This window comes from Hyaloscypha bicolor (assembly GCF_002865645.1).
Source record: "Hyaloscypha bicolor E unplaced genomic scaffold K444scaffold_19, whole genome shotgun sequence".
Classification (NCBI taxonomy): Eukaryota; Fungi; Ascomycota; class Leotiomycetes; order Helotiales; family Hyaloscyphaceae; genus Hyaloscypha; species Hyaloscypha bicolor.
In genome coordinates, this window is record NW_020194521.1 from 357,869 (window position 1) to 382,837 (window position 24,969).

At 46.7% G+C, this 24,969-nt stretch overlaps 7 protein-coding genes across 7 annotated transcripts; 3 read left to right on the plus strand and 4 right to left on the minus strand.

Moving 5' to 3' along the window:
* The first annotated feature begins 1,675 nt into the window (after positions 1–1,675).
* K444DRAFT_608941 (uncharacterized protein) lies at positions 1,676–3,215 on the plus strand. Its single transcript, XM_024879481.1, has one exon. The coding sequence runs from the start codon at positions 1,829–1,831 to the stop codon at positions 3,161–3,163; it is 1,335 nt and encodes a 444-aa protein (XP_024741485.1). The 5' UTR covers positions 1,676–1,828; the 3' UTR covers positions 3,164–3,215.
* A 278-nt stretch (positions 3,216–3,493) lies between these two features.
* On the minus strand, positions 3,494–4,263 carry K444DRAFT_495237 (uncharacterized protein; the record flags this gene model as incomplete). The annotated part of the gene is made up of 3 exons (XM_024873270.1): positions 3,494–4,022; positions 4,080–4,156; positions 4,207–4,263. Coding segments are annotated over 3 exons (663 nt in total), but the record flags the coding sequence as incomplete, so codon positions are not given.
* Positions 4,264–4,618: 355 nt separating this feature from the next.
* Positions 4,619–5,515, minus strand: K444DRAFT_660364 (uncharacterized protein). The gene is made up of 5 exons (XM_024886453.1): positions 5,433–5,515; positions 5,334–5,377; positions 5,167–5,207; positions 4,942–5,036; positions 4,619–4,878 (listed from the first exon to the last, which is right to left on the minus strand). Exons 1-5 carry the CDS (start codon positions 5,488–5,490, stop codon positions 4,679–4,681), a joined length of 438 nt encoding a protein of 145 aa, XP_024741487.1. The 5' UTR covers positions 5,491–5,515; the 3' UTR covers positions 4,619–4,678.
* A 3,720-nt stretch (positions 5,516–9,235) lies between these two features.
* Positions 9,236–10,216, plus strand: K444DRAFT_712255 (uncharacterized protein; the record flags this gene model as incomplete). The annotated part of the gene is made up of 2 exons (XM_024888277.1): positions 9,236–9,563; positions 9,615–10,216. 2 exons carry the CDS (start codon positions 9,236–9,238, stop codon positions 10,214–10,216), a joined length of 930 nt encoding a protein of 309 aa, XP_024741488.1.
* A 1,405-nt stretch (positions 10,217–11,621) lies between these two features.
* On the minus strand, positions 11,622–12,995 carry K444DRAFT_479736 (ankyrin; the record flags this gene model as incomplete). Its single annotated transcript, XM_024872979.1, has 2 exons — positions 11,622–11,789; positions 12,894–12,995. Coding segments are annotated over 2 exons (270 nt in total), but the record flags the coding sequence as incomplete, so codon positions are not given.
* Positions 12,996–14,557: 1,562 nt separating this feature from the next.
* Positions 14,558–16,680, minus strand: K444DRAFT_583031 (uncharacterized protein; the record flags this gene model as incomplete). The annotated part of the gene is made up of 6 exons (XM_024877816.1): positions 16,508–16,680; positions 16,390–16,453; positions 15,309–15,488; positions 15,193–15,243; positions 14,832–15,146; positions 14,558–14,770 (listed from the first exon to the last, which is right to left on the minus strand). The coding sequence occupies exons 1-6, from the start codon at positions 16,651–16,653 to the stop codon at positions 14,558–14,560; spliced, it is 969 nt and encodes a 322-aa protein (XP_024741490.1). The 5' UTR covers positions 16,654–16,680.
* A 4,552-nt stretch (positions 16,681–21,232) lies between these two features.
* K444DRAFT_608945 (P-loop containing nucleoside triphosphate hydrolase protein) lies at positions 21,233–24,622 on the plus strand. The gene is made up of 5 exons (XM_024879482.1): positions 21,233–21,318; positions 21,702–23,543; positions 23,604–23,731; positions 23,786–24,164; positions 24,217–24,622. The coding sequence occupies exons 2-5, from the start codon at positions 21,722–21,724 to the stop codon at positions 24,477–24,479; spliced, it is 2,592 nt and encodes an 863-aa protein (XP_024741491.1). The 5' UTR covers positions 21,233–21,318; positions 21,702–21,721; the 3' UTR covers positions 24,480–24,622.
* Positions 24,623–24,969: the final 347 nt, after the last annotated feature.

The window sequence follows — 24,969 nt, forward strand, 5'->3', positions numbered from 1 at the left end:
TATTTTGTGGTTTCCGAGGAGTGTTGATTTCACGTCGCGAATCAGCATTTATCCTCTTGTTGATTGGTTCTCGCTTGACGACTCCCTCCCCCTGGATTCACTCAGGGTAACCAAACGGCTACTCTTCGGGATTCGCAAGATCTCCATACCTGCACCGAAAGGGTGGAGTTTGACGTTTCGTCCCAGCTTCGGCTGCTTTTCTGAGATTCAATGTCTCTTCCAAAACACATCGAATGTAAAGCTAGTTTTAATAATTTGATCTTATGTTTGTTGTTAGTTGATCTCCCTGCAGTGTCTTGTTTGAAGGACCGCAACGTCTCTTACAATATATGTATTATTATTGAGAACTACAACTTGAACTCTCGGGATAAACGACGTCTCTCAGTGTTAGGTTGGAAGGGTGTTCACACAGGACAATCATTATGGACGAATTCAGGTACCACTCTCAGCCGCTACATCTTTCCACCTTCTCCAACTATCTCAAACCACGTTGAAAAAGATTGAGAAGGTCTTGCTTGGGGCAGTGATAACGAACAATACAGTGGAAAACCTGGGACGAAAGCTCAGTGGGCTACTTTCATGGATACTCCGTGGGCTGAGGAATGGTTTGATACCAAGGTATACGATTCATACATCTGTCGTTGTTTGTATAATGTATTGGCAGTGAAAGAAGAATCTGATGGGGAACTCCGTATCATCGGTATTTGGAAAATTCACATTCATGCTTTTGACAAGGAGGCACAGGGAAATAAGCTTGTAGAGCTCTAGTAAGCAAGTCCCCCGGAAAAGGCAGGGAGGGGCATTACCACGACCAGGAATCTTCCTATTATTGGGAACAGCCAAGAAGGTGATAATACTAAGAACGGGGCATTGGAAATTATGCAAACGGAAGGAATTTGGTGGGCTACTGTGGCTTCGCTCCACGCGCGAACATGCAGCGCATTCATCTAAGGGAAGTTCACCCGCAACACTTCCAAAGTTCAAACCCTTCCCAAGTATTGAATTACTTTAAATCGAGCAAATAAAATTCTTAGAACTACTTAATTCTTTTCCTTCCCGTCTCTTTGATTATTCCTTAAACTCGCTGTTGAATGCTATAGAAGTGTTGGCAGTAAACCTTAACAAATAAGCGGTACCGTCCAATTTCATCAGTGTGACCAATAATCTCAGATGCATGCCCTGTAACCCATTCCATAGCTTGCAAGCCAGGTATCTCATCTGAAATTTCAGGTCATTTCGTGCTTTCCGATTTATAAAAGGCTCGAATTCGGTTGTGTGCGCAAGAAAGGAAATCGAAAAGCGAGGTTTTGAGGGGGTTGCCGAAGGGCTGATTGGCGTTATGTTCTGGGAAAAGGGGTTGCGCCTATGGTGAGCTGTCTCAGCGATGTTGGCTTTTGGTTGGGCAGGCAAAATTACGCTGGAACGCGCCACAAGAGATGAGAGCCAGTTGGTGCAACCGGAAATCTCCACCGGAAAGGGTAATAATCAAATTTACGCCTATCAATATTGAGGGCCGGAGAGTGCCTTGAATCGCCACCAGCCACACAGGAAAACACTGTATTATGGCGTCTGTGTCGCGGGCTGGCCCCTGACAACGAGAGCCACGGGGAGATCGTGTAAGTATAATACCAAGGTCGAGTCATTGACGTTTGAGAATGCGCATGTTGTCCGAGTGCTCGCAACGCGATTACTGGCTCGAAACCTTGAAACATCGTCCAATGTTCAAGCACTCCTGACAGCCAATTCAATCGTCCGCAACATGTATGTTTGTCGACTTCCGTTCATTTCATCGACTTTGAATTCCAGATACCCACGTCCGAATGCAATAATGCTAGCTAAACGGCCCAGCCCCATCCTGGCTTTTGTCGGCTTCGTATTGATAATCCTGCTCCTATTATCAACCGCCAGTTACCACGAAAAAATCATTCCTTTATCCTTTCGTGGTGGCCAGGCTGCGGTTGGTCAGATTTCAGTGTCCACAAACGGTCGCCCCGCACCCCCGCCGAGCTCACACAACGAAGTATTCTCTGTCTCGCGGAAAGATGGACAATACTGGCCAATTGATTTTGGAGGATTCGGGATCATCAATCCGAACATGATACCTCACCCGAACAAGACGGATGTGTGGATTGTTGTGGCGCAGAGGATGGACCCTCCCGGGACTGCATACGGTGGCCAGTGGAGTGTAGAGATCACTTGCGAAGCAATCTTTCGGAAAGGCGCCTTGACCTGCGTTGAGAAACCTGATATATTACCAATATCAGCTACCCCGGGAGGAAATTGCGTGGGGGATATCACCATACTCAACATGAATATTGGACCTCACGATGCAAGAGTCTTCTATGGGCCCGAATCACCCTTCATTGTTTTCGGATCCAACTCTCAGTTCACTTGTTTTGGTCAATGGATACAGGATTTCAGGCCACTCATCAATTGGCCATTCCTTATGTGGGTAGCTGCAGCAGATACACAGTTTTTGATTGGCAAGGAACTTCAACGGCCACGTTTTGGCCCCGTTGAGAAGAATTGGTTTATCTTTTGGGATGCCGTCGGGGATATGTACGTCCATCATGACATTTCACCCAAGAGGTCGTTTGTCAGAATGGATAAGAAGGGCATGATCAGTGAGGACCTTGCACCTTTGGTTGCAAGCCACGACGAGAAGTGCATGGCGGCATACATGCCTGTCCCTGGCAAGGATGAAGATCTTCATCAAGCTACGAATTCTCTAGCTATTGTGCTTTGTCGACGAGAAGATCCCGAGTGCAACGTCGAAGCCAACACATACATAATGCACATCTACCAACACAAGCTGTGGCACGGCTTTCACGGTGTCTACGAGCCATACGTTGTGCTTATGCACCGAACGGCGCCTTTTGGCATCTACGGATTGACCAAAAAGCCATTTTGGATTCGAGGGAGAGGAGGGCCGGGCCGTGGGAAAATTCCAAAGTTTTACGACGCGGAGTTGAGAAAATCGTGGAATCAAAGTGAGATGGTGTATATCACATCTATGAACTGGAAAGAGCAAGGCCGAAATTATGTCGGATATCTGGATGATGTGTTGATGTTGGGATTTGGCATCGAGGATCGAAGAAGCGCGATGATGGATGTCACGGCTGGTGATCTATTGAAGAATCTGGGACTTTGCTCGGAATTATAGCATGTAGATCAATTACTATTCATGCTCGTAGAAAAAAAGCTGTCGTTCCTCCACAGAATATGCTTCTTCTTAAAACAGCATGAAACAACCCCACCAGGTAAAGTCTGGGGAGACAGGTGACAATACCAGCGCAGATGAATAGAGAAGAAAAGGCTGGTGGCTTTCCCTATCGGATTATACATCTAATACAACATCAAAAATTTCAGGCAGCTTGACGCAGAACTATCGTCTAATCAGAGCTAGACTATAAAATATTAGAACCCTGTTAATTACTTATGTCTATAGGACCTCTGATTTCTTCTCCCTATTAAGCTCCTTCCACTCCTTGGCATTCCCAGCCGTGCTTCCTTCCAATCCAATAGCCATCTTCCCGTCTCCCGGAGGCATCATAGTAAACGTCTCTCTCACGACCGCATACTCATAGTACCCACACCTCGCAATCGGCATTACTTTCTTCAAATCTACTATACCCTCCGTTAACACCCCATCATCAATATGAATCCCCACCACCTTCCCAATTATCAAGTCCACAGTTCCCATGGGAGGGTTTCCGGGCAGCCGCAGCGTAGAGAAGTAAGAACATTCAAACTTTATAGGAGATTCTGAGACCATTGGGACGGTATGTTTGAGAACCGCTGATGGCATTTTCGTAAGTCCTGATTTGGCGAATTCATCCACGGAGGAGGGGAGCTGTTCACTGGTGATGTTCATGGCTTGACGGAGGTCCCAAGTGCAAATATTCCAGACGAAGGAGCCGGTTGACTCGACGTTTACTACTGTGTCTTTGCGAGTGTTGACTTCTGTTTGGTTTGCAGCGAACATGACGTAGGGAGGGTCGAAAGTGAGGTTGTTAAATTGACTGGCGACGGATTAGGCCATGAATTGATCTGTCAAGTGTAGAGGAAGGTGGTTATACCTATATGGAGCAAGGTTATCTTTGCCATCGACAGATCGAGTTGAGATCCATCCTATAGGTCGAGGAACCACACATGACTAGATTTCACTGGTGAGATTCCAGGATGAACCCGTTGAGCTGGGCTCACCTTGAATGGATCTCTAGGGAGGTTATGTCGCGTGAGCTCAGGCTCGTAAAATACCATGATGATTGTTTTTGCAATAGAATAAAGTGGTGCCTAGAGAGGGGAGTGTTTATTTGTAGGTTTCCTATGGATGGAGTGAAGTGTCGGATCTCGGAACGGTTCCGTCCCAACTCGTGGTCCGAGGTACGAAACGGCACAGACTTCGGTCCCACTCTTCCAAACAGATTTGAAACCTCAGCGAACATCTGGCTTGCAATTTGATTACGGTTTCTGAAAGTTGTGTTATATTAAACATTGCTTTATAACCGTTGCTACTTTCTGAAAAAAGACACATCCCGGATGACTTCCCTTCGACTCCCCTACCTCACTACTGACTATGATTCCAAAACCCATCCCCATTATCCAGAAGTGCTAGCGAATTCAGAACCCTTCCTGGTGGAATTTTTTTCAATTTGCAGCACGCTTCAATTTCCTCTTAGTGGTGATATGGGCCGCAAGCAGAAGTGAACAGAGAGATGCACCCAGTAATATCCAACTGCAAGCTGCGCAAGACGCCCGCAAGAAGAGCCAGGACCCCACCAAACAGACCTTCAATGTTAGTAAGGAGGCAACCGGAAATCAGGGTTATGTGAGCAAGGAGACTGAGCACGAGGTCGATGAGAGCGGCAATTGCACCTGCAAATCCGTCAGCAAAGAGAGAGATTTGAGGATGGCCTGATAGGCAAAAGTAGTCCGTACTTGTATCGCAAGCGCCTGTGATGGAATTCAGGAGGTCGGTTAGAAGCTTCACGATGTTGACGAATACGGAACCGCAATCTTGGATACCGTCTAAGCTGATGGTAACAGTAATATGTGCAGACAAGTCTAGGCATAGTGCGACAATAGCCGAGAGCTCCACTTTGATGAGATCGACATCCTTTTCCTTGTTAGCCCTCAGTTGAGCCACACGGGGTTTGGACCTACGCCTCCGCTGATATGGCCTCCGTGGTCGTGGATGTGGTTGTCTGGGGAAGGGTGAATATTAGCCAATATTTGGAGAAGGAAAGTTATGGTGTACTGATGTTTCCACAGTGTGTTTGAATTTGGCTGTAGCATGAACGGGTGCGATCACCGACCGTGGTGCGCTTTACCTCCAAAGTGGTGACGTCTGGCTCAGCAATTGGGGTACAGGCAACTGTTGAAATCAATTTGTTAGCATGAATGGGGTGATTGAGAGAGATGATACATACCAGGGGCGATTGCCGTGGCCGCGAAGGCAAGGCGGGTGAAGAGCTTTCCGAGAAGCATTTTGATTTGATTTTCGAGGCCTTTCAGGGATCTAATAGAATGTTTTCGATGTGGAGATATTCCGGGGTGAACTTGTTGTCGATTTGAAGAGTGAACTGAAGGGAAACACCGGAGTTCTTATAGACTTGCTGCTAAGCACGACCATGCTCCAAGAGTAGAATTCTGCATCCAAATTAATAGCCACCGACTAGCCGAAAATCTTACTCTTCAGTTGGGTTCCTCTTGCAGAATTTCAGATGAAAAAAGGGACTAGAAACGTACATGGCTTGCAACTATGACGATGCCCTCATCCCCTATTCCTCACTCAGTGAAGAACGGGCTTGAAACTGAATAGTCAGCTGGATAGCTGTCGATCTTTGCTCTTCCAGGCCCCAAGTTGCTAGGACTGAGCGAGCGCGACTTCAATCCTAATACCGCGGCTATCAATTTGTGCTCGTGTAGCATCGGAGCAGCGAATCATTGAGCTCAATTCCCCTTTCTTGTCATCTGTCAAGGCAGGCCATCAGAAGTCAAGGATGCTCCCATGTTTCGTCCCCTGGCGCACGTCGTGAACACACATGCCCAACCACGGGCGATTGAATTTGGGGTTATTGCCCCGCACGAGAACCCGGGGTAACTCTACATGCAAGTTCCCCGAAAGATCGTGATACGAGGGGGAGATCCAGATCCCGCTTACCCATTCTCGCAGAGATCGGCATTGTTGACTAGGTTCTAGGAACCCAATTCCGCATCTTTTGCGACTAGATGGAGCAGGAGAAGTTGTGTGGAGTGAAAGTTCGCTCAAAATAGGCCCAATATATGTTGTGGCATGCGGAAGAATTTAGCCATACGAAGATCGAGCGTTGTCATCTCTCTCACTTTGAGGCTGAACTTGTGCACGAGGTTTTGTCGCCCTTGTATGTCATTGGGCTTTATTGGGTTCGGTCAGTTCTGTAGTTTTTATTTACCTCAAAGACCCCAAACTCCTTTAAATCGTTGCCGCGCTCCAAATTTAGGGGTTTTAATTGTACGGAATAGGACGAAATCAACTCGCTGGGAGTTCGCTAAAAATCCGAATAATTGTAGTAAACAAGCCATTAGAATAGAGAACGCGGGTAACTAACTATCTTTAGCAATACTCCGGTTTCTGAAATCTATGTGGTATGGCAACCAAGCATGAACGAATGCAGATTTTCAAGTCATACTATATATATAATGCTCGCGGCGTTTTCCAAGCTAGGAAACTATCGATATGCACTAGATCGAACTAGTCTAATTTCTGAAAAGTCATGAACGGCAGCTGCGATTGGGAGTGAGAGAGTGGATGTTGTCATATTGTAGCTGCGGGGCGGCTCGACTGCTGCCGCGTCGTGAGATCATCCGTTTCTTTTTTGCACGAACCAATCTTTCCTCTCCTGTACTGAGATTACCTCACTGAAAACAGGAAAAGAAGATAAATCAACGTTCACATCTACAGCCGGACGGTCAAGCCAAAAGACACTGGCCGCTGCAATGACGGCTGCTGAACTGGAAAACAACACAAAGCCCCACGAGAATACAAGTGCGTGGTTGGCGTGGACAGGTCGCACTTCGTCACACCAAACCTGTGGTTTCACCTGATTACAATTACTACTTGATCAGATACGCTTCCAGCAACTGACTCGCATCCCCTTTCCCATATGGGGCTGACACGGCACCCTCTCGTTATTCTTGAGACCCGAGCTCCCCTCCATCTTGCTCTCCTCCTCACTTTCTTAAATTCATATGAAGTCTGGTTAATCCGTATGACTCCCTGGACGCGTTTTCTTTAATCCAGAAATATTGCTGCCAAGACCCCAAGAATCACTTCCCTATTACTTGAACAGGACTATTCTGTTGACCCGGCAGTTTCATTTCGGTTAAGCTTTTTAGTCACGTATATCGGCCTGAATGATAAAAAAAATCTTCATTCCCAGCTTCACAAAAGGCACTCTCTGTGAAATCTCCACTCCTTTTCTCTGAGCCATTTCAAAAGGTGGGCCACCCTACTAGAGTTTTCAACTCCTCTTCTCACTGTGCCAGCAAAAGACGTTCAACTACTAACCAGAAATATATGGAATAAATAATGGAACGCTGAAGATAAAACTAGCAATCAAAACCAATGCCCGGAAAGAAAGGATTGAAAGACTGAAACCTTAGCTGATTCATGATAGAGATGAGCTTGGGAGGCTTCTTGTTCGCTGAGTAGCACCATATTGTCCACCTCGTTGATTCTCTGCCACCTCGCCCGACTCTCTAATGGAGTGCAGAACAAGAAGATCGCCAGATCGAAGCTCCCATATCCGAACTCGTTGGGAGCATCATAACCCTCAAGCCAAATGTTGAGCTGATCCGGGTCTCTCCAAACTGGTACACACCTCGCATTTGACATCAATCAAATAGAGTAGTTGTGCAAATAAAAGGATTATGATATAATTAATAGTAATAGAGTTATTCGCGGTTAAAGTAGAAAGTATACTATAAACCCTTATAAACCCATATAATTATCCACCAGAAGACGATAATTATGAGCACTTCAGCGAATCTGCTCGCTAAGAATCGATTCTGAATCGATTAGAACAATACGGTTCTTTACGATTCTGGCATCGATTGTAATCGATCGCTAAAAACACCAATAGTTGCCGAGCCTGGTTCATGGCGATGTAAATTCCGTTCTTCAGTGGCATACTTGTGCAAGTCTATGCCAGTTTGCGAGAGAATCTGCAGCCACTTTCCTGCATGTTCCACTTGATGTGCTGTACTGCCACGGAAATAGACAGCCAGTGGCGTAAGACGTCCATTGAAACTCATTGCGTGTGGATCCACACGTGCTCATAGAAGATATATGCATTTCAAAGACACAGCTGGGTCGTCGATGCACAGCTGAGTCCGGCACCCAAAGTTGGGAGCTGCGTCACCAAGATATGTCCAATCTTCGGAGTCAAGCTCCTCTAGATCAATACCAAGGTAGTCGGGCTCTAATCCCGTATTTGCTCCTTCCGTTGTAGTCTCCGGACGTGTGCAGTGGCCATTTTTACCTGAGCTAGGGGGGCGAACAAACCTGAGCAGAGCCCGAGCATGCCCGATCTCGGCCTAAGCAATCGAAGTGCACGGCAGAGTCAGCTTAAGAATTTAATAAGAGGCCATTCTAGCATTGAAAGGGGCTCGCTCTAGGCACCTTAATGCTCGGCTACAATTTCCTTGTCATGCGTCTTGAAGCAAGATCTCATACAGGTTCCCTTACAACTAAAGTTTCTACAAAACGATTTTTAAAACTACATTCCCTTCTATACGCGTAATAATTGACTCAGCCTCATCATCGTTAGACGACTTCGAAGGGTGGGGTTAAGGCCGAGGGCGATAAAAAGTAATGACACACATTCAGTATTGCTGTTTTCTTTACCCTGGACGGGGCCACTATTGGCGTCGGAAGAGGACCCTACTTTGCAAAGGCGCTGATGGGCGCGTAGACTCTGAACAAAGATAGGACAATCGGACAATCCAGTCAATTTGTGGCTGTGGTTACACAGCATGTATCCCACCGCTGCGATGCTACGTGTTCGAGCTGAAAGTGGAGGCGTCGGTAGTGACACCACAGGGCCTTGTCACGTACTAGGTTTGATTTGCACTCTTTATTATAAGACCAAAACGAATCACTTCGGTGGGATATTTTGTGTTAATCACTAAACCACATTCCGCAACAAATCTTAATCAATTGAACCACAACCTGGAAAATATTATCCATAGCATGGAGCAAGCTTCCAGGACTCGGGATGCCAGCAACCCACACCATAAGGAAGAACAAGGCGGACCTGATGTCCAAGCTGAAGAGATTCAAGCAGCCGAGATTAGTGGTCGAGATGAGAGAGAAAAGGGCGAAGGCAGGGCCAATCGTCTAATTGGTGATCATCAAAGGGTCCATCCCAAGAATTTGGTCGTGCTTAGCTTTCGAAGCCTGCAATTACGAAGGATTTCCGAGCTGCAGAGTGATCTGCTTCGTCTGGCAGTTGAGACCGCGAGCGATATAGTCCCAGACGACAAGACAAAAGAAGTCGATGAGAAATTACGAGCTTATTGTGAGTCTGCTATTATTTCTGCTCCACAGAATTTGCTTACATGAGGTACAGCCAAAGCTCTGCGGAACTACGAAACATTGTCGGAGGGGGCTGTCCCATTTATCCCGCCTGAAACGGGACTTATTGGTGTGATGGAGCAGGGTGCAGTTAACCCTCCCGAACGGCAACCTCGAATCTTTGGGTTCGCGATTCAACCTGCTATATTTTCTAGCATACTATTCAGTCCATCATACGGCAGAGATCTTAGAAAGCGTTTCGTGCGCTCATCGTCTGATACTCTCTCAGATGCCATCAAATCCCTCGTCCCGGAAACGCCCTCACCAATCCCAAAACAAACAGAAGATCTTGCAGCCGGAAATTGGGGCTATCGTGGGCTAGACGAGCATTTACGTGATCAAAATCAAGCGTTCTCGTCGCGCCTTAATATGGCGGCATTCGGAGGAACAGCCTTCTATATTCCTATGCTTATCATGACACTTGACCCTTCTACGGTCAAAGGTCTTCTTACTATTTTGATCTCAACGATTGTGTTCGGTTTTCTTTTAGCAGTTAGCGCAACGGACAGCACGGGAAAGGATGTTTTAGCTGCTACTGCTGCTTATGCAGGTGTTTTGGTAGTGTTTGCTGGGTCTCTACCCATTCCTGCAAGTTAGTCTAGGCCTACTAAGCAATATATATAAAACAAAAGTATAGTGTTCGTGGTACTCAGGGTGCTCATGCAGCTCAGGTGAGTGCAACTCCTGAGCAAGAGCGGCAAGCTTCCTAACCCCATCCGGCACTTAAGAAAGAGAAGACTGATTCATGATATCGCACGATCAAGTGAATGATCCTTCCGCCTTGCTGAAGAGAGTCTCTCTTTTTTCTTTTTTTCCAAAAACAGTTGCTGCCGCCTTTTTAAATGTAGACAATTCATAGGCTAACTTTATTCTTTGTAATACTCTTTGCGATCTTTTCTGAGGAGTGGAAGCACCGCTTCATACCCTCGTGCTTCTGCATATCGAAGTGGGTTCATTTGATTCGAATTGTCTTTGATACCAATATCAGCACCTGCTTCAAGTAGAATCTTGACGGAAACTTCTTGTTCAGTCACAACTGCGGCATGGAGTGCCGTAAGCCCACGGCGATCCCTTGCATTCACATCAGATCCATACTGCAGCAGGAGGCGTTGAGCCTCAACATTCCGACTTAGAACAGCGTCATGTAACGCCGTTCGCCCCAGAGCATTTTTAGTGTCCATGCCAGTACCGCTATCGCACAAGATCGGAATAGCTCCTGTGCAATCGTACTCGATGGCCGCGTGTAGTGCTGTGTTGCCATTCGCATCTCTCATATTGGCAGTTGCTGTATTTGTGGCCAGCTCGCGGATACTTGCTACGTCACCACCCTTAATAGTAGTGTAAAATCGTTTTGTCTCCCTTGAGAATTGAACAAACAAGCGGACTAGACCCTCTCGATCTGACCGTCGAAGACTTGAAAGGTCTTCGTTGAAAATATCCTGCAAACACTCAACGCCACTTCCAGCATTCAACATGTCCTTATAGCTGATGTGTGACCGTTAAGGGCTGCTCCGTGAATCGGTAGCCAATCCATGTCAGAGCGTTGGTCGACATCCGCACCCTCTTCTAAAAGTGCTTGTATGGCAGAGTCCTGTCCATTGGTAGCCGCAAAATGCAAAGCGGATGCCCCTCCAGGTCCGATTGCGTTGATGTCGAGTCCTCCCCAACTCAGCAATTTCTTGATCACTAATGTGTGGCCGTGATATGCTGCCACAAGCAGCGCTTCCACTTCACCAATTCCACCATCAAGATCCCGATGACTCTTTAATATGTCAATGATTCCCAAGTGATCTCCCATTGCGGCTGCTATTAGAGGTGGTGTAATTTCCGGTCCTGCGACTTGAGCCCCCTTTGCTATCAAAGCTCTTGCTGTGGACTCATGGCCGTGTTTACAAGCAAAGGCGAGAGGAGCTTGCCGTCCGGAAGCCAGGGCATCGATAAATGCGCCTGCTTTGATCAACAGGGGTATGATATTATCATGGCCAGACATAGCTGCCAAATGAAGAGGTGTGACAAAATTTTCATCGGTTGCAGTGCAGTCAGCCCCTTCACTAATGAGAATTCTCACAACATCTTCATGGCCCCGTGATGCTGCGTCGTGGAGTGCAGTCCTCCCAATATTATCACTGAGCTTGAAATCGGCGCCTTTCTTCAGGAGTTGACGCACTGTCTCTCCGTGGCCATTACGCGACGCTTGATGCAGGGCTGTGCATCCAGTGCCATTCAGCGAGTCCAATTCAGCTTTATTTGAAAGCAGCAGCAAGACAATTGCTGTATGGCCGGCCGAAGCAGCACATATTAGTGCTAGTTCTCCATGTCTGCCCACGTCTTGAACATCAACACCTAGTTCTAAAAGTTTCCGTACCACACAGGTTTGGCCGACAAAAGCTGCGTATTGTAAGGGTGATATGGCGGCACCCGGCCACGTCGTGTTTGCCCCTTCATTGAGAAACAGTAGCGCGAGTTCCTCGTTACCTGCTTTGAGCGCTAAATAGAGGGCCGTCGATCCTTGGTTGTTTCTAGCTTCAATCTCAGCATTCTTCTCCAATAAGATTTTCGCGGCAAGAGTATGCCCCCCGACGGCGGCAAGGTGGAGTGGTGTATTGCCATCAAAATTATCTCTCTTCTCAACAATACTCTCACGGCAAAGTAGTCTCACAACCCGATCATGGCCGTACTGAGCCGCAAGGTGCAGTGACGTTTTCCCGTGCAGATTAGGGTATTGAGTTGCTGCGGCATCAGCTCCTGCCTCTAGCAGAATTTTCACCGCTGCGTCATGGCCATTCGCTGATGCCAGGTGCAAAGGCGTTGTGCGACTGGCATGATGGGAAACATCAACAGCGGCTCCTTTCTGGATCAAGAGACTAACAATATCTGTGTGACCAAGCTCGGCCGCCAGATGTAAGGCTGCTGTGCCATATTCACCATCTTGAGTGTCGATGTGAGCCGTACTTTGCAACAGAGCCCTGGCCACAGCTAAATTTCCCTTCTCAGCTGCATAATGTAGCGGGGTTCTCTGCCGTCTCGACTCCTTTGCTCCAGAGTTAGCCCCGGATTTCAGCAATAACTTGGCCATCTTATCGTCCCGAAGCTCAGAAACGAGATGCAACGGTGTTTTCCCCTCAGAATCGGCTGCCTCGATGATTGCCCCTCGTTAGACTAGCAAATCAACTATGGCGATTTGTCCCGATCTTGTAGCCAGAAGTAGTGGCGTATCCATGGAGTCGGAGCACCTCTGCTCAATACCGCCTCGGTGCTGAAGCAGTAAGTTCACGATGCCCTCATCACCGCATTCACAAGCGATATGTAATGATGAATTTCCTTTCCTATCCATTGACTGGCTGTCAGCCCCTCGTTGGAGCAGCAATTTCACTATTGCATGGGATCTTAATTTTGTTGCTTCCATTAGTGGTGTCTCCTTGGAGTAAGGGCGTCTTCTCTCAATATCGGCCCCATACTCCAACAGTGTGTCAAATGAGTAGAGTAGAGTAGAGTAGTGGGTCCTACTCATACTCTACTCAACCAATTATCGCGCTACTCATACTCTACTCAAGCTACTCATGAGTAGTATGAGTGTTGAACTAGCTAAAGCAATATAGCTAGGGTCACGTGCTTGCAATGTAAACCAAGTAAAACGTACTGAATTGACTGCTGTTCTACAGTGGTAAGTAGCCCGTATATATAGCCCTGAACCCCCTAAGTCACATGTACTAAATCCCTATGCCAGCTGAACCGATTACAGCTATACAGGGTATTCCAGCCGTACATGGTATTCCAGCTATACAGGGTATTCCAGCCGTACAGGGTATTCCAGCTATACAGGGTATTCCAGCCGTACAGGGTATTCCAGCTATACAGGGTATTCCAGCTGGACAGGGTATTAAGCTAGTGCACAGCCCCATGGCGTTCGGTTCCAGGGCTTACTAAGCCTATTAGGGGCCTCAGGCCCCTAATTTCAACAATGAGTAGTGTGAGTAGGTACCCACGTGACATGCACACGTGACAGACTAGCCTAATAAGGTAAGCCTCCCGTCTAGCGCCGCTCTAGCGTCACGTCTCTACCCAATTAGGCAGTGGCATTACTTAGTAAGCAAGACGGGGGAAATCAAGATCTAAAGAGTATAACTAGTTTATTATTATAAAAAATTAGTATTTAGCTAGTCTTATATAAGCCCTAACTTACCTTTACTAGGGTTACTTAATAAATACCTATATTATTTAATTATTGTTAGATAAATCTTAATTTATTATTGTCACGTGACGGCTACTCATAACTACTCATACTACTCATGAGTATATACTCTACTCTACTCAAATTTTTAGGATATTACGCTACTCATATTCTACTCACGCTACTCATGAATATTCATGAGTAGTATGAGTAGCATGAGTAGTTCTTTGACACACTGTACTCCAATAATAAGTCGACAATTTCAACCTTGCCGCTGCTGACAGCTAGGCTCAGATCTGATTCGAAGAGCAAATTTTCTTCTTCTATCTTCGCCCCCATCATCAACAATTTGCGAACAGTTGGCTCGTCTCCCTTCTTTATTGCGTCGTGGAGAAGAACGTCATACCCAAAAATCGACGTGTCTGGCATCAACTGCTCTAAGAGAGCGAAGTGTTGAAGTTGCCCAGCCACTAGGGACTGTGGTTCGTGCAACGGATCCGGATCAACTCCTGTAAGAACTGTTAGAGATATGACCCCCAAATAATTAAGCTCACAGTTTTTGGTAGAATATCAAGGTTTCATTTACAAAAGCTGCTGGATGAAATGCAAAGCGGAGATTTGAAGCTCGGCGAAAAGCAAATCCAGTGTGAAGAGACGGCAACGTGCAATCCGAAAGTATCATAAATGCTGATTTTTGCCTTGGACCATGAAGATTTCATGATTAGCCTTGCTAGGGAAATCAATCTGGAGCTTCAGAAATATAAAACTTAATGTGACCGAAATGTGGACGAACTTCCTGCTTGCGCCAACGCCCCATTTCCTGCTATTTCCTGGATCTTGAGAATAACTCTGCGTAGTTCCGCTTCAATGCGGCGATACCCAGTCTCCTGTATGCTCGAAAATTTACACATCTCGCTGTGATTTCCTGGGATAGTCCTTTGTCGTTCATCAGCAATGGTGGAAGAAAAATCTTCTACAACCTATAGATTTGTCAGGGGATATCCGGTTCACGAGGTAACTGGAAGCATCCTATAAAAATACCTTGCCATTAAGACCACGCATGCCTTCCATTCCCTTAGCTTCCTGAAATGTTACAACATCAAAATCTTGACTCCTTAAGAGGCTGATGAATCGTTCGTTGAGGTTCCCTAACGCTGGGCTCTGGGTCGTAAGCTGTTTTAAGATCACAGCATTCGTATCGAACCCGGCAGCTTTAACAATTCGCTCAGCTAGGATGCCCCACGACGCCATAGAGCTTCCGCGATGCGGTGTACCAAGAAATAGAACTTGTTTGGTGGAGTCATATATATCCTTTAGTGAATTATCTCCCAAGCCAGATTGTGCACGAAGGAGGGCCTGTTAAGTAAGCTACTATGTATCTTGTGTGTTTGGGAATGCTAACCTCTTTCACAATGATACCTCCCAAGCTGTGAGCAATCCAGACGATAGGTCTCTTCCGCTATGCGCGAGTCAGTAAGCAAACATTATCCTGTCCTGGCTTTTGTCAAGGGAGCTTACACTATTGGTTGCCCTAATATCATTGACGTCATAGAGTAAATCTTTTGTATGAGAGTAATAGCTACCCTGGTCTACGGAGCCCGAAAAGAAGAGGGTTACTTTTGAGTCATATCCCCAGGTGAGAATACGAGTGCAAGGAAACGCAGCGAGGAGAAATTCGGCCGGCCAGAATGTTTCGTGCTTGCGGCTTGATGAGCTACCCTCTGCATTAATGGCAGATTTTTCTCCACGTGATTTCGACCGGATCCGGTCCAGGTAATGCCACCTGCTGCTAGAAAAACAATACAAAATCGACGAAGCAAATTTTCGGAAACAATCCATTCATCTCACCCTATCTCGCATTATAGAGCTTCTAGCTAACCTCTTAGAGCTATAATAGAGAATTTATATTATACCAACCGTACGCTTGCATACAAATTCGTCCTTACATACCCCATTTTACATTATACTATAACGAAATGCGCCCGACTTGCCCTCGAACTCAAGCCTTATTAAACGAGCCACTTGGTCTTCCCTCTTATATGTAGTAAAGAGCCCAAGGAGATAGACCGAGCATCTCTATGAACGCGCTTCCGAGAGTAGTTAATATATCAAGTCAAGAGATACAAAGGAACCTTGGAGGCACTATATATATACCCGGCGTATAGTTATCTCTCAAGGCAGAAGACTACGAGTACATTTAATTACTGCTCTTGCCGGGAGAGCAAAAGCAGACAGAACTATTACCTCCTAGCCTGTCTATCTACCCGTGTGTTTCGAGGAGGTGCCAGGAAGACGAGGGAAGGGGAGGAGAGGACAGGGAGGGGGTAGGGTGCCTAGTTAGGGCAGGAGGGGCATTCTTCAGCTCCCTTTTCCTATAAGGTTTTGGAGCTGTTTATCGAAGCCCAGGACCTCTTTCAAAACGCGTCTTCTTATCAACAAGAAGAGGATTAGTTAGCGAAATCACTGCCTGAGGATTAGATCTCATGTAATTAGTTACTGCATGGGCCTTTTTAGGCCTGGAACGGTTTATGAATCAAACAAACAAACAAACAAGCCACCTGCTGCTACTCGAAAGCGTCGGTTGATCCGCAGGGTGAACCGATGGCTTTGAGGTGGACCACGTCGTCTCTGGGTTACCGCCGAGTCCATGAACAAAGATGATACTGTGCGCCATAGCTATTAGTACGATAGACAGATTGGCCGTCATGATGGCTTACTCGACTATCGCATCTTTCCCGTCTTTCTCTGATCCATCATAGAGTGTTGTAAAGCTGGTTTCGCTTACATCAACTCGTCTGAACTCAGACGGAGCCGGATTTGCTGGTGGTGTCTCAGCGATATCGCTAGTCTGGCCAGCTTCCATATTCTGTCAAAAATTATAAAGCTTGGTGGGGAAATATCTTGCTTCTGTTGTTGCGAACAGAGCGATAATGACGCTGGTGTCTTCTTTTATGGACGTTGGTCATAAGCAGGTTTCGTCTCTCTACCGGCAACAGTGTGGTCATCGCTTCTCCTGAGCCACGCTACCGCCGCAGGGGAATCAGGTCGAAGTCGAGTTTGAGCCACCACAGGGGAAAGGCACAGTTTGCAACGGCACTAATGCAGACATATGACTACCCCCAGTCCCCCCCATAATTCTGCTGAGCCCCCGCTGCTCAGCCGCCTGGAGCCCCAGCCCCAGCCTCAGCCTCAGCAACGGCCACAACCCCCTTTCCTTTGACGCAACGCGCAAAATGAATCCAATGAACAATAGAACTCTCAATATCCATCAACACCCATTCGGTAAAGAGATGCTGTATTTCATCCGATTCTGCCAAGAGAACCTTATCCGATAAGCGGGTGATTCGCTGGCGACTTTTGACGGAAACCCCCTCTCCAGCGTGTTGCTCTCAAATTTAGCGATCTGAAGCCTGTGATTCGATATGATCGCAATATTTCAGGGGCTTCATAGTCCGTGCGATGCTAAAACATGCAGCACCCACCCAAAAGGGGCAACTGTCCGCATGCACAGCAGAGGGTGCACGATAATACGGAGTAGGATTGGGAGAGGTCACAGGTGAGCGAGAAAAGGAGAGGATAGAAGTAGTCACGTAGTCGGTGGAAGAAAGGACGAAGTGTAGAAGACGAATTGAGTACGAAAGCCGTGGCCGCGCATCCTCGTTGGGAGGGTGTCAGGCCAACGCATGTTGTGAGAAGGGATCTGCCTTGGGATTGAAGGATTGTAATCTTGGGAGGCCCTATTTGGGCTCCAAGGAGCCGACTTAGTCCCCCGAAAACAATCGTATAGAGTTGATGCTTTCGCAAGGGTGGGGCGAGGGTAAGTTGCACCTGAGCAGAAGCGCGCCATCGTGGCTAACCGCGTTAAAAGGAAGGGAGGGACGGCCATATACAAACAAATCAAAAGTCAAGATCAAACGTCAAAATCGCATTCTACAGTAAGCGAGGTGCAAGGAACGCGAAAACGCCAAACTCACGACGCAAAGCTCTCTCGACCGTACCGCTAATTACCTTTTTGGATCTATCAAAATCCGCTTCCACTTCTACAAATCCAAGCTCTGCGCCCGCATTCCCTCTTCGTCAAAACGTTCACCGACACCTTCAAAGAAGCCTCATCCAACACCGCCCACCTCCCGGAAGACAATTCTTCCTCCTCCTCCCTCCTCGCGGACTAATAGTCAAGACGCTTATATATAGTACTTTTTTATAAAATTAGGCCTCGGTTTTGGGCTACGTTTTAGACTAGAATGCCGTCTCGCACTCTTCTACCTCATAATCTCGCTTATAAAGTATATCCTCACTTTGACTAAGCGAGGAACGAAGAGGAGAACATTTCAATTGAATATACAATTACTTACTCTAGCCCTAGAAGTAGCGTCAAAGGCTTGAGAACCCCAGGTACCAGCTCTACTGCGTAGTGCTAGCTACTTTCAAAACAAGTCAACATCCTTGCTATACTGATGCCACTTTTGCCAGGACACTAACACCCGCTTCATTCTATTTTCGTATAGCTCATACAGCTCTGTTAAAGCTTGACAAGGTCTAGCAGTAACGAAGAGCATCTTCAACGACTTGTCTCCCCTGTATGAGGTACTATCAGAATCCTGACTCATCCTTTCCCTCACAACTCCCACATCTGGTTCTTTCGTATAAAGCGCGAGCAATTGCAAGATATAGGTCAGGTCTCGCTCGACCACGGGGTGGCTTAAGCGCTCAATACCATTAATGACAACGATAGCGAGGGGTGGAGCCACTTCGAGCAGGTCTTGAAGGATGCTCACTGCGGCTTTGATACTCTCGTAATCTTGATTGCAAGTCTTGAAGCGTCCGGCCGAGAAATCCTCGTCAACCCTTAAGGAAGGTGGAAGAATCTGGACCAATTGCCAAATGAGAACATAGGTTAAGTCAAGCAGACACCGTTTTTGGACTTCTTCATCGCCACCAGCATTGCTGTACCCCCCTGAATAGGGATCGCAAGAGAAATACATTGTATTGACATCGAAGTCTCCCGCGTTAGTGACTACCACCTTGACTAGGTTGGTGAAAGATTTGCGGTGCTTGTCTCCATCAAGACCGTGGATCCAGAGGATTTGTAGTCCATTTGCCTGTGTCCATGACTGCAGTGCTGTCAGTATCTCTGGTTGTGGGAGAATCCCACTATTTGTGGGTCCGTCGGCATCTGCTAGGGGTAACGGGTTGCAAATGAGAAAAGTTTTGATGATCTTCGCGTTTGTTTTGATGTCGTCAAATGTGTAGAATAGCGCTTGCTTTGGTACTGCTATATTTAAAGTCTGTTAGCAATGGATAATAAGAAAGGCGATTCTTAAAGGAGTTCCCACTTTCTGTCACAACGCGTTCTTCTCCAAGCTGTGGGGCCGAATATCTTCCGGGTTTCTCTGCTTTTACTGAAGATAGTGGCATAACCTCACCTACAATCATTACATTAGCAGTATATTAATCATGTCTCTGTTCGAGAAACACGTACCCTGTGGGACTAAGAAAAGACAAGGTGTTCTTGCCCAGTTGTCTGACAATGCCCGTGGCAGAGGTCCTTCGGGGATATGTGACTGTATGAGAAACCTATGCCCTGTAGTCCCTACATTGTGAAATGCTGCGCCCAGAAAATTAAGAGAGATTTCCTGCTTGGTTTTCATTTCCTGGAGGATCTTTCCCTGAGTTTTCATCTCAGTCAGGATCTTTTCCTGACCTTGTTTTCTTTCTTCTGCCTCGGTCTTCAGTCCCTTATCAAGTTTCTGGAAAAAATAGTTGATTGATAAGTTCACATCTCTTAACTCAGCTCGTGAACCCATTTCGGCTCTTTTCCGTATCCTGTCCGTAATATATGTAATAGCTTTAACATAGCCGCCAAATTTTCTCTCAAAGGCGTTTTCGTTAAGAGCGTCTCGGAGACGAGTGACTGGTGAAGAGAGATACTGAAGAATCAAGTCGAATAACTCAAAAGCTTTGGCGTAGAGTTTCACGATTAATGCCCTGATAGCTTTGGTTTGCATCAGGATAGAATCTAGCTGACACAACTCGACCTGGTCGTTAAGAGACTCTACTGTTTCATTGAGCTTATTCCCAATTGCTTTGTGGTTTGCACCGGCCTTTACTAAAGTTAGCCAAAATAATGTCAAAGTGCCCATAGATCTGGATAATTGATAACTCTATTGCCAGCTCCATGGGTATGTCTTTGGGCAGATTTCGAAGAAATAGATACTTTTCTAAATTCTGAGGTAGGAAGGCTTACCTTGACAAGAGTTTTTAATACGCCACAGAAGATGGAGCAGTAGGGGTTACCTTTGGGAAATATAGAGAAGAAGTTCGAGTGGTTCGACAGCGTATCGCAGCATGACCAAGCATATTCTCGAGCTTTCCCAAAGGATCGTTTTCGGCTTTTCCAGTCTTCAACAGATGACTTGATGTGCGCAGCAAACTCGGCGAACATATCGTCCCCCTTGGGTTCAAAAATATAGTCAGACCTTTGCATCTTGTCGATCCCTTTTTCTTCCAAGTAGTGATCCCAGCTCGCTTTCAAGATCTTGCTAGATTTCTCAAGATTGATCGTCGCGCCATCTCTGTTGTTTCATTAACGAAAAAATACCAGTGCTAACGAAATCCTACTAACAATAATTCATCACCATCTGCGTCGACTTGATAGAGATGCTTGAAGGTTTCCTCTGGATTCGCCTGAGTCGCAGGGCTGTTTGCAGCTACGGCCACACCAAGAGCAAGGCTGTTGTATGGCTCCTCCTGATACCACTTATTGCTGAAGTTGCGAACCAACTCCTTCCTATCGTCTCCTTCAATCATTTGAGGTTCCATAATGTCCGTTTCCGTGCCAAATTATCTTCTTTGGAGCTAGTGGGAAGTTGTTTTGCCGACTTGGTAGTCTAGCCCCAACCAAATAAGGCTCAATGTACCCGACTCTATCAAGAATCCAGTACCTCGAGCACCTCTCTTTTAAGGCCGAACAGCCTCACCGTGTAGGACCTGGGGGGCCAAGGCTGCGGGGTTACATTGCGTTTCATAAATACCTCATGCAAGTTGAACACCCTCTTCATCCTTCGAATTCTGATTCGCAGCATTCATAGCAAATGCAGCCACACTTGACATGCATTGGCCCGCAAACAGGCAGCAATTTCAGCTATGGCTACACAGAAAGAACATTGGGCGCCACCACCAGTTCAGTAATTGGCGGGTTTCGATTCAAAATGCTGACTTTACGTTGTGAAATCACCGCCCCACTCAATATCCAGCCGGCTAAGCCGGGCCTTCCTCAAATGGGATTCGGCTGCATATTACCTGCCTTCGCGTTATCAGCATGGCGGTCGTGCGACCCAATAAGCCAGCCTTATGTAATGAGGAGGGTGACGGTGTGGTTCCAAACTAAAATAAAAAAAGGAAGGCTACGACTCTTCGCATCTCAGACAGGAAGACAACAACATAAAACCTTACCTTTCCCATACCTGCGGATCGACCAAACGACAGCAAAGTCAAATCTCTGAGCAAATCTCAGATCTTAGCATCTGTAAGTATCAGTCTGGCGAGATTGAAAGTAAAAGTTGTCAATTTTGGTTTGTGAGCTTTCTTCTTCTCCCCGACATGAATTTCTTGCCAGCGGTGGAAGATGCAGGGCCTATTTCTTCGCAGTGTCCCGGGAGGTACTGGCACGTTCAGAAAGTCTACGCATACAGCGTCTAGGCTTTGAGATACTTTCGAGGATAATTTCTTCCGAATGGCTGATGAGCTTTGGCACACCAAAAGGTTCTTCCGCCGGAGTGGCTAGTAAGTCGCGGTACATTTAAGGCCATTATGCTCCGAATGTCTTGCTAGTTGTGACATGCTAGGAATTATTCCTAGAATACTGCTGAAAAGTCCTGTATCTGATGCAGAACTAATGTTTTCTTAAAGCAGTAACCAGCTTGTACACAATGGCTCTCGAAACTCCAAACCGTCTTATTATCGGGACCGACAACACACACTTGGCCGAGTACGATAAGTTTATCCCATCTCCAGAAACTCAAGAGGAAAGCCACGAGAAGAGCGCAAGATCAGACACCGATATCCCAGAGCCACCAACATTGCCGCCGAACCCTGTTAAATCCGATCAGAAGAAGTCGGAAAATACAAGCAAACACATCTTCCGCGTCGAATACACAGACAACACAGGGACTGTGATAGCAGTCAAACAGGGTACGGCGCCTCCGCTAGACAGTTCTGACCAAGGGGAGGATGCCCCCGTCTTCGAACTTATCAAGAGAGTCAAGGTTTTTGCAAAAACCTCCAAAGACACCAAAAAGACATCAAAGGACGGTTCTTCTACAGAGAAAGATGATGGTTCTGCTACGGACAGGAAGGATGGAGCTACCGATACGAATTCAAACCTTGCGAGTAAGGATAAATCTGAGGGACCGAAGGATAAAAGCCAAGACACGGAGGATGTCAAGCTGAAGCTAAAAGATTTTGATGTCTCACCTGAGAGCAACACCACTTGGTCCCTCAAAATTCTTTCCGAGCATCTCATGAATGCCTTAAGGGCAGTTGTGGAATACTACCCGGGGCTGCAACTCCTCTCCCACGCCGTGGAATTCAACGAGCCATACAAAGAGCTGATCCACCACATGGACGAACTCGAGCATTATAAGGATAATCAGCCGGCAGATCATCCCCCGGAGTATCAGAACAAATGCAAAGAGCACATCGAGGAGTTGCTGAGATATCTCAGAGTTACCTTCGGCGAAAAGCTCAAGGAAGAGCACATGCGGCACCAGAGGGACCCCCCAGTCTGTACCTTTCCATATCTATGGCTTCTTTTCAAACCCGGAGAAGAAGTCTACTGGAAATGGGGCAGTTCGGAAAAACTCGTCTCTTCGTTCATTGTGGAAAAGCTCACTGGTGGAGTTTCTGCAGATACTCGAGCTACTCCGCTGAAGGTGAGCAACTGGGGCATAGATTATGACTGTGAAGTGATTGGGAGGGTTGCATATAGTCACCTTTTTCAGCCATTCGATGGCGAAAAGCCGATCCGAGAATTGAAGATGTACCCCGCTAAATTCCACAAAGACGATCCAAAGAAGGACGGTGCCCTCTCTAGGAAGGAACAATTCTTGCAGAGTGGAAAGGCGTTCTTCGAGTTGTGTAAAAGTGGGGGCCATTACAGAATGCTGCGGGGTAGACCGTTGGTAGGGGTAGGGAAGGCAGGACAGAAATCCATGGTTCATGGCCGAGTTGTTGTCGATCTCAACCAGTATTACCAAGACGCGGACGAGGCATCATCAAAGCCTAAAATGATGGCTAACAACGTCGGCGACAAGAATGACAGTGGTGAGAACGACAATGAAGACGATACCACTGCAAGAACAGGCTGCCGCTGCGTGCACTGTGGCAAGAAGCCTCGCCAGAGAAAAGGTAGAGACTGGATACGATTCGACAATATCGACCCCGATGACTCACCGCCTCCAGAAGACGATCTATTCTATCGTCTGTGCTTTGTCTTGGTCCAAGTCTGGCTGCTATCAGATAGGAAATGGGAGTGTGTCCATGTTTCTGATCTTCACGACGTCCAATTTAATGAAAGCGTGCTGGACTCGCTGGTCTTATCCCCGGAGATCAAAAGCACTGTCCAGGCTCTTGCATGGAGATCATTGCAGCGGGCTAGGTGTTCTTTTAATGCGGATTTTGTGGAGGGGAAGGGAAATGGCCAAATTCTTCTTCTCCATGGCGCGCCAGGTGTAGGCAAAACTGCAACCGCTGGTGAGTTTCAAATCCGATTTCCACTAGTAGGAAGTGTCTAACATGTTATTGTGATTGTAGAGTGTGTAGCGGAACTCATGAAACGGCCGCTGATAGCCCTGACTTGCGGTGACCTTGGGACAGATGTAGTTGCCGTAGAAAGGAAGCTTAAAAAGTACATGTCATGGGGAGAAATTTGGAATGGTGTGGTTCGTCCCGATAAGACCGCACAGGATCCGTCAAAGATCTGACACTTGTTACAGGTGCTCCTGGATGAAGCCGATGTCTATTTAGAATCAAGACAGAAAGGCGAGGTGAAAAGAAACGCTCTCGTGTCGGTTTTTCTTCGCGAACTTGAGCAGTTTCAAGGTATTATGTTCCTCACCACAAACCGAGTTGGCACCTTCGATGATGCTTTCCTCTCCCGCATCCATGTGGGTCTTCTATACAAGGCTTTGGCGGACGAAGACAGAGAGAAAATCTGGTCAAACCATTTCGAGAGGCTCAAAAGTGAGAAAGTAGAGCCTGCCATATCAGTCCATCCCGATGCAGAACTTTACATCTCGGGTGCCTGGCGGAAAAATAACGAGATACAACGCGACATAATAGAGATACAATGGAATGGGAGAGAAATTCGCAATGGTTAGTCTTCTTAATTAAACCCCACTCTATTGCTAATGCACCCCTTCCAAAGCTTTCCAAACGGCGCTTGCACTTGCGTCATATGAGAAGAATGGTACGAAGAAAGACGGCGAGAAGATGAAGGAAATTATTCTACGAGCACATCACATCCAGAGCGTTGTAGTGATGTCAAAACAGTTTAAGATCTTCGTGGATGACACCAAGAGGGAAGGAAATGAAGAGAGCCGTGCAAGATTGTCTCAGTTGAGGGGTTCATCTACTGGAGTCGTGAGCAAGGATTCTAGCTTTAATCTGGGAATACCTGGTCGGAAATGAGGTTCGATATAGCTGAATTTCATATTCGTAAGTAGGAATCGAAGGTGGAGACTACAGTACAACTTTGGCGTCCTTAATTTCTTGGCTTTCACGCCAAGTGACAGTTCCGTGGAACAATCTAAATAACTTGTATGATGCATGCCACATTGCTGTTTTCATATCACTCAATTTCCCACCTTTATTCAGGATCGTGATGCTTACATTTTTGTTGAGATATGCTGCGCTGTCACATCAGTGCCAGTTTTTACCCGTAAAAGTTTCGCTTGAAGAGCCTTGAACTCTGCCCCAGTTCCCCCCATCCCCTCTCTCAAAACTCACATCGCAGTAGAATGTTTGATAATGAAATATGTGTGTATTACGGGTATCAAACAAATGCAGCACCTAGCCATCCCATTTCTCTCTCACTCACTCTCTCCTAGGCATTCCTTTGAAAGACAAAAATCTATATGCACACATCTCCCTCGTCCATGCAACGCAATGAAAAACAAAA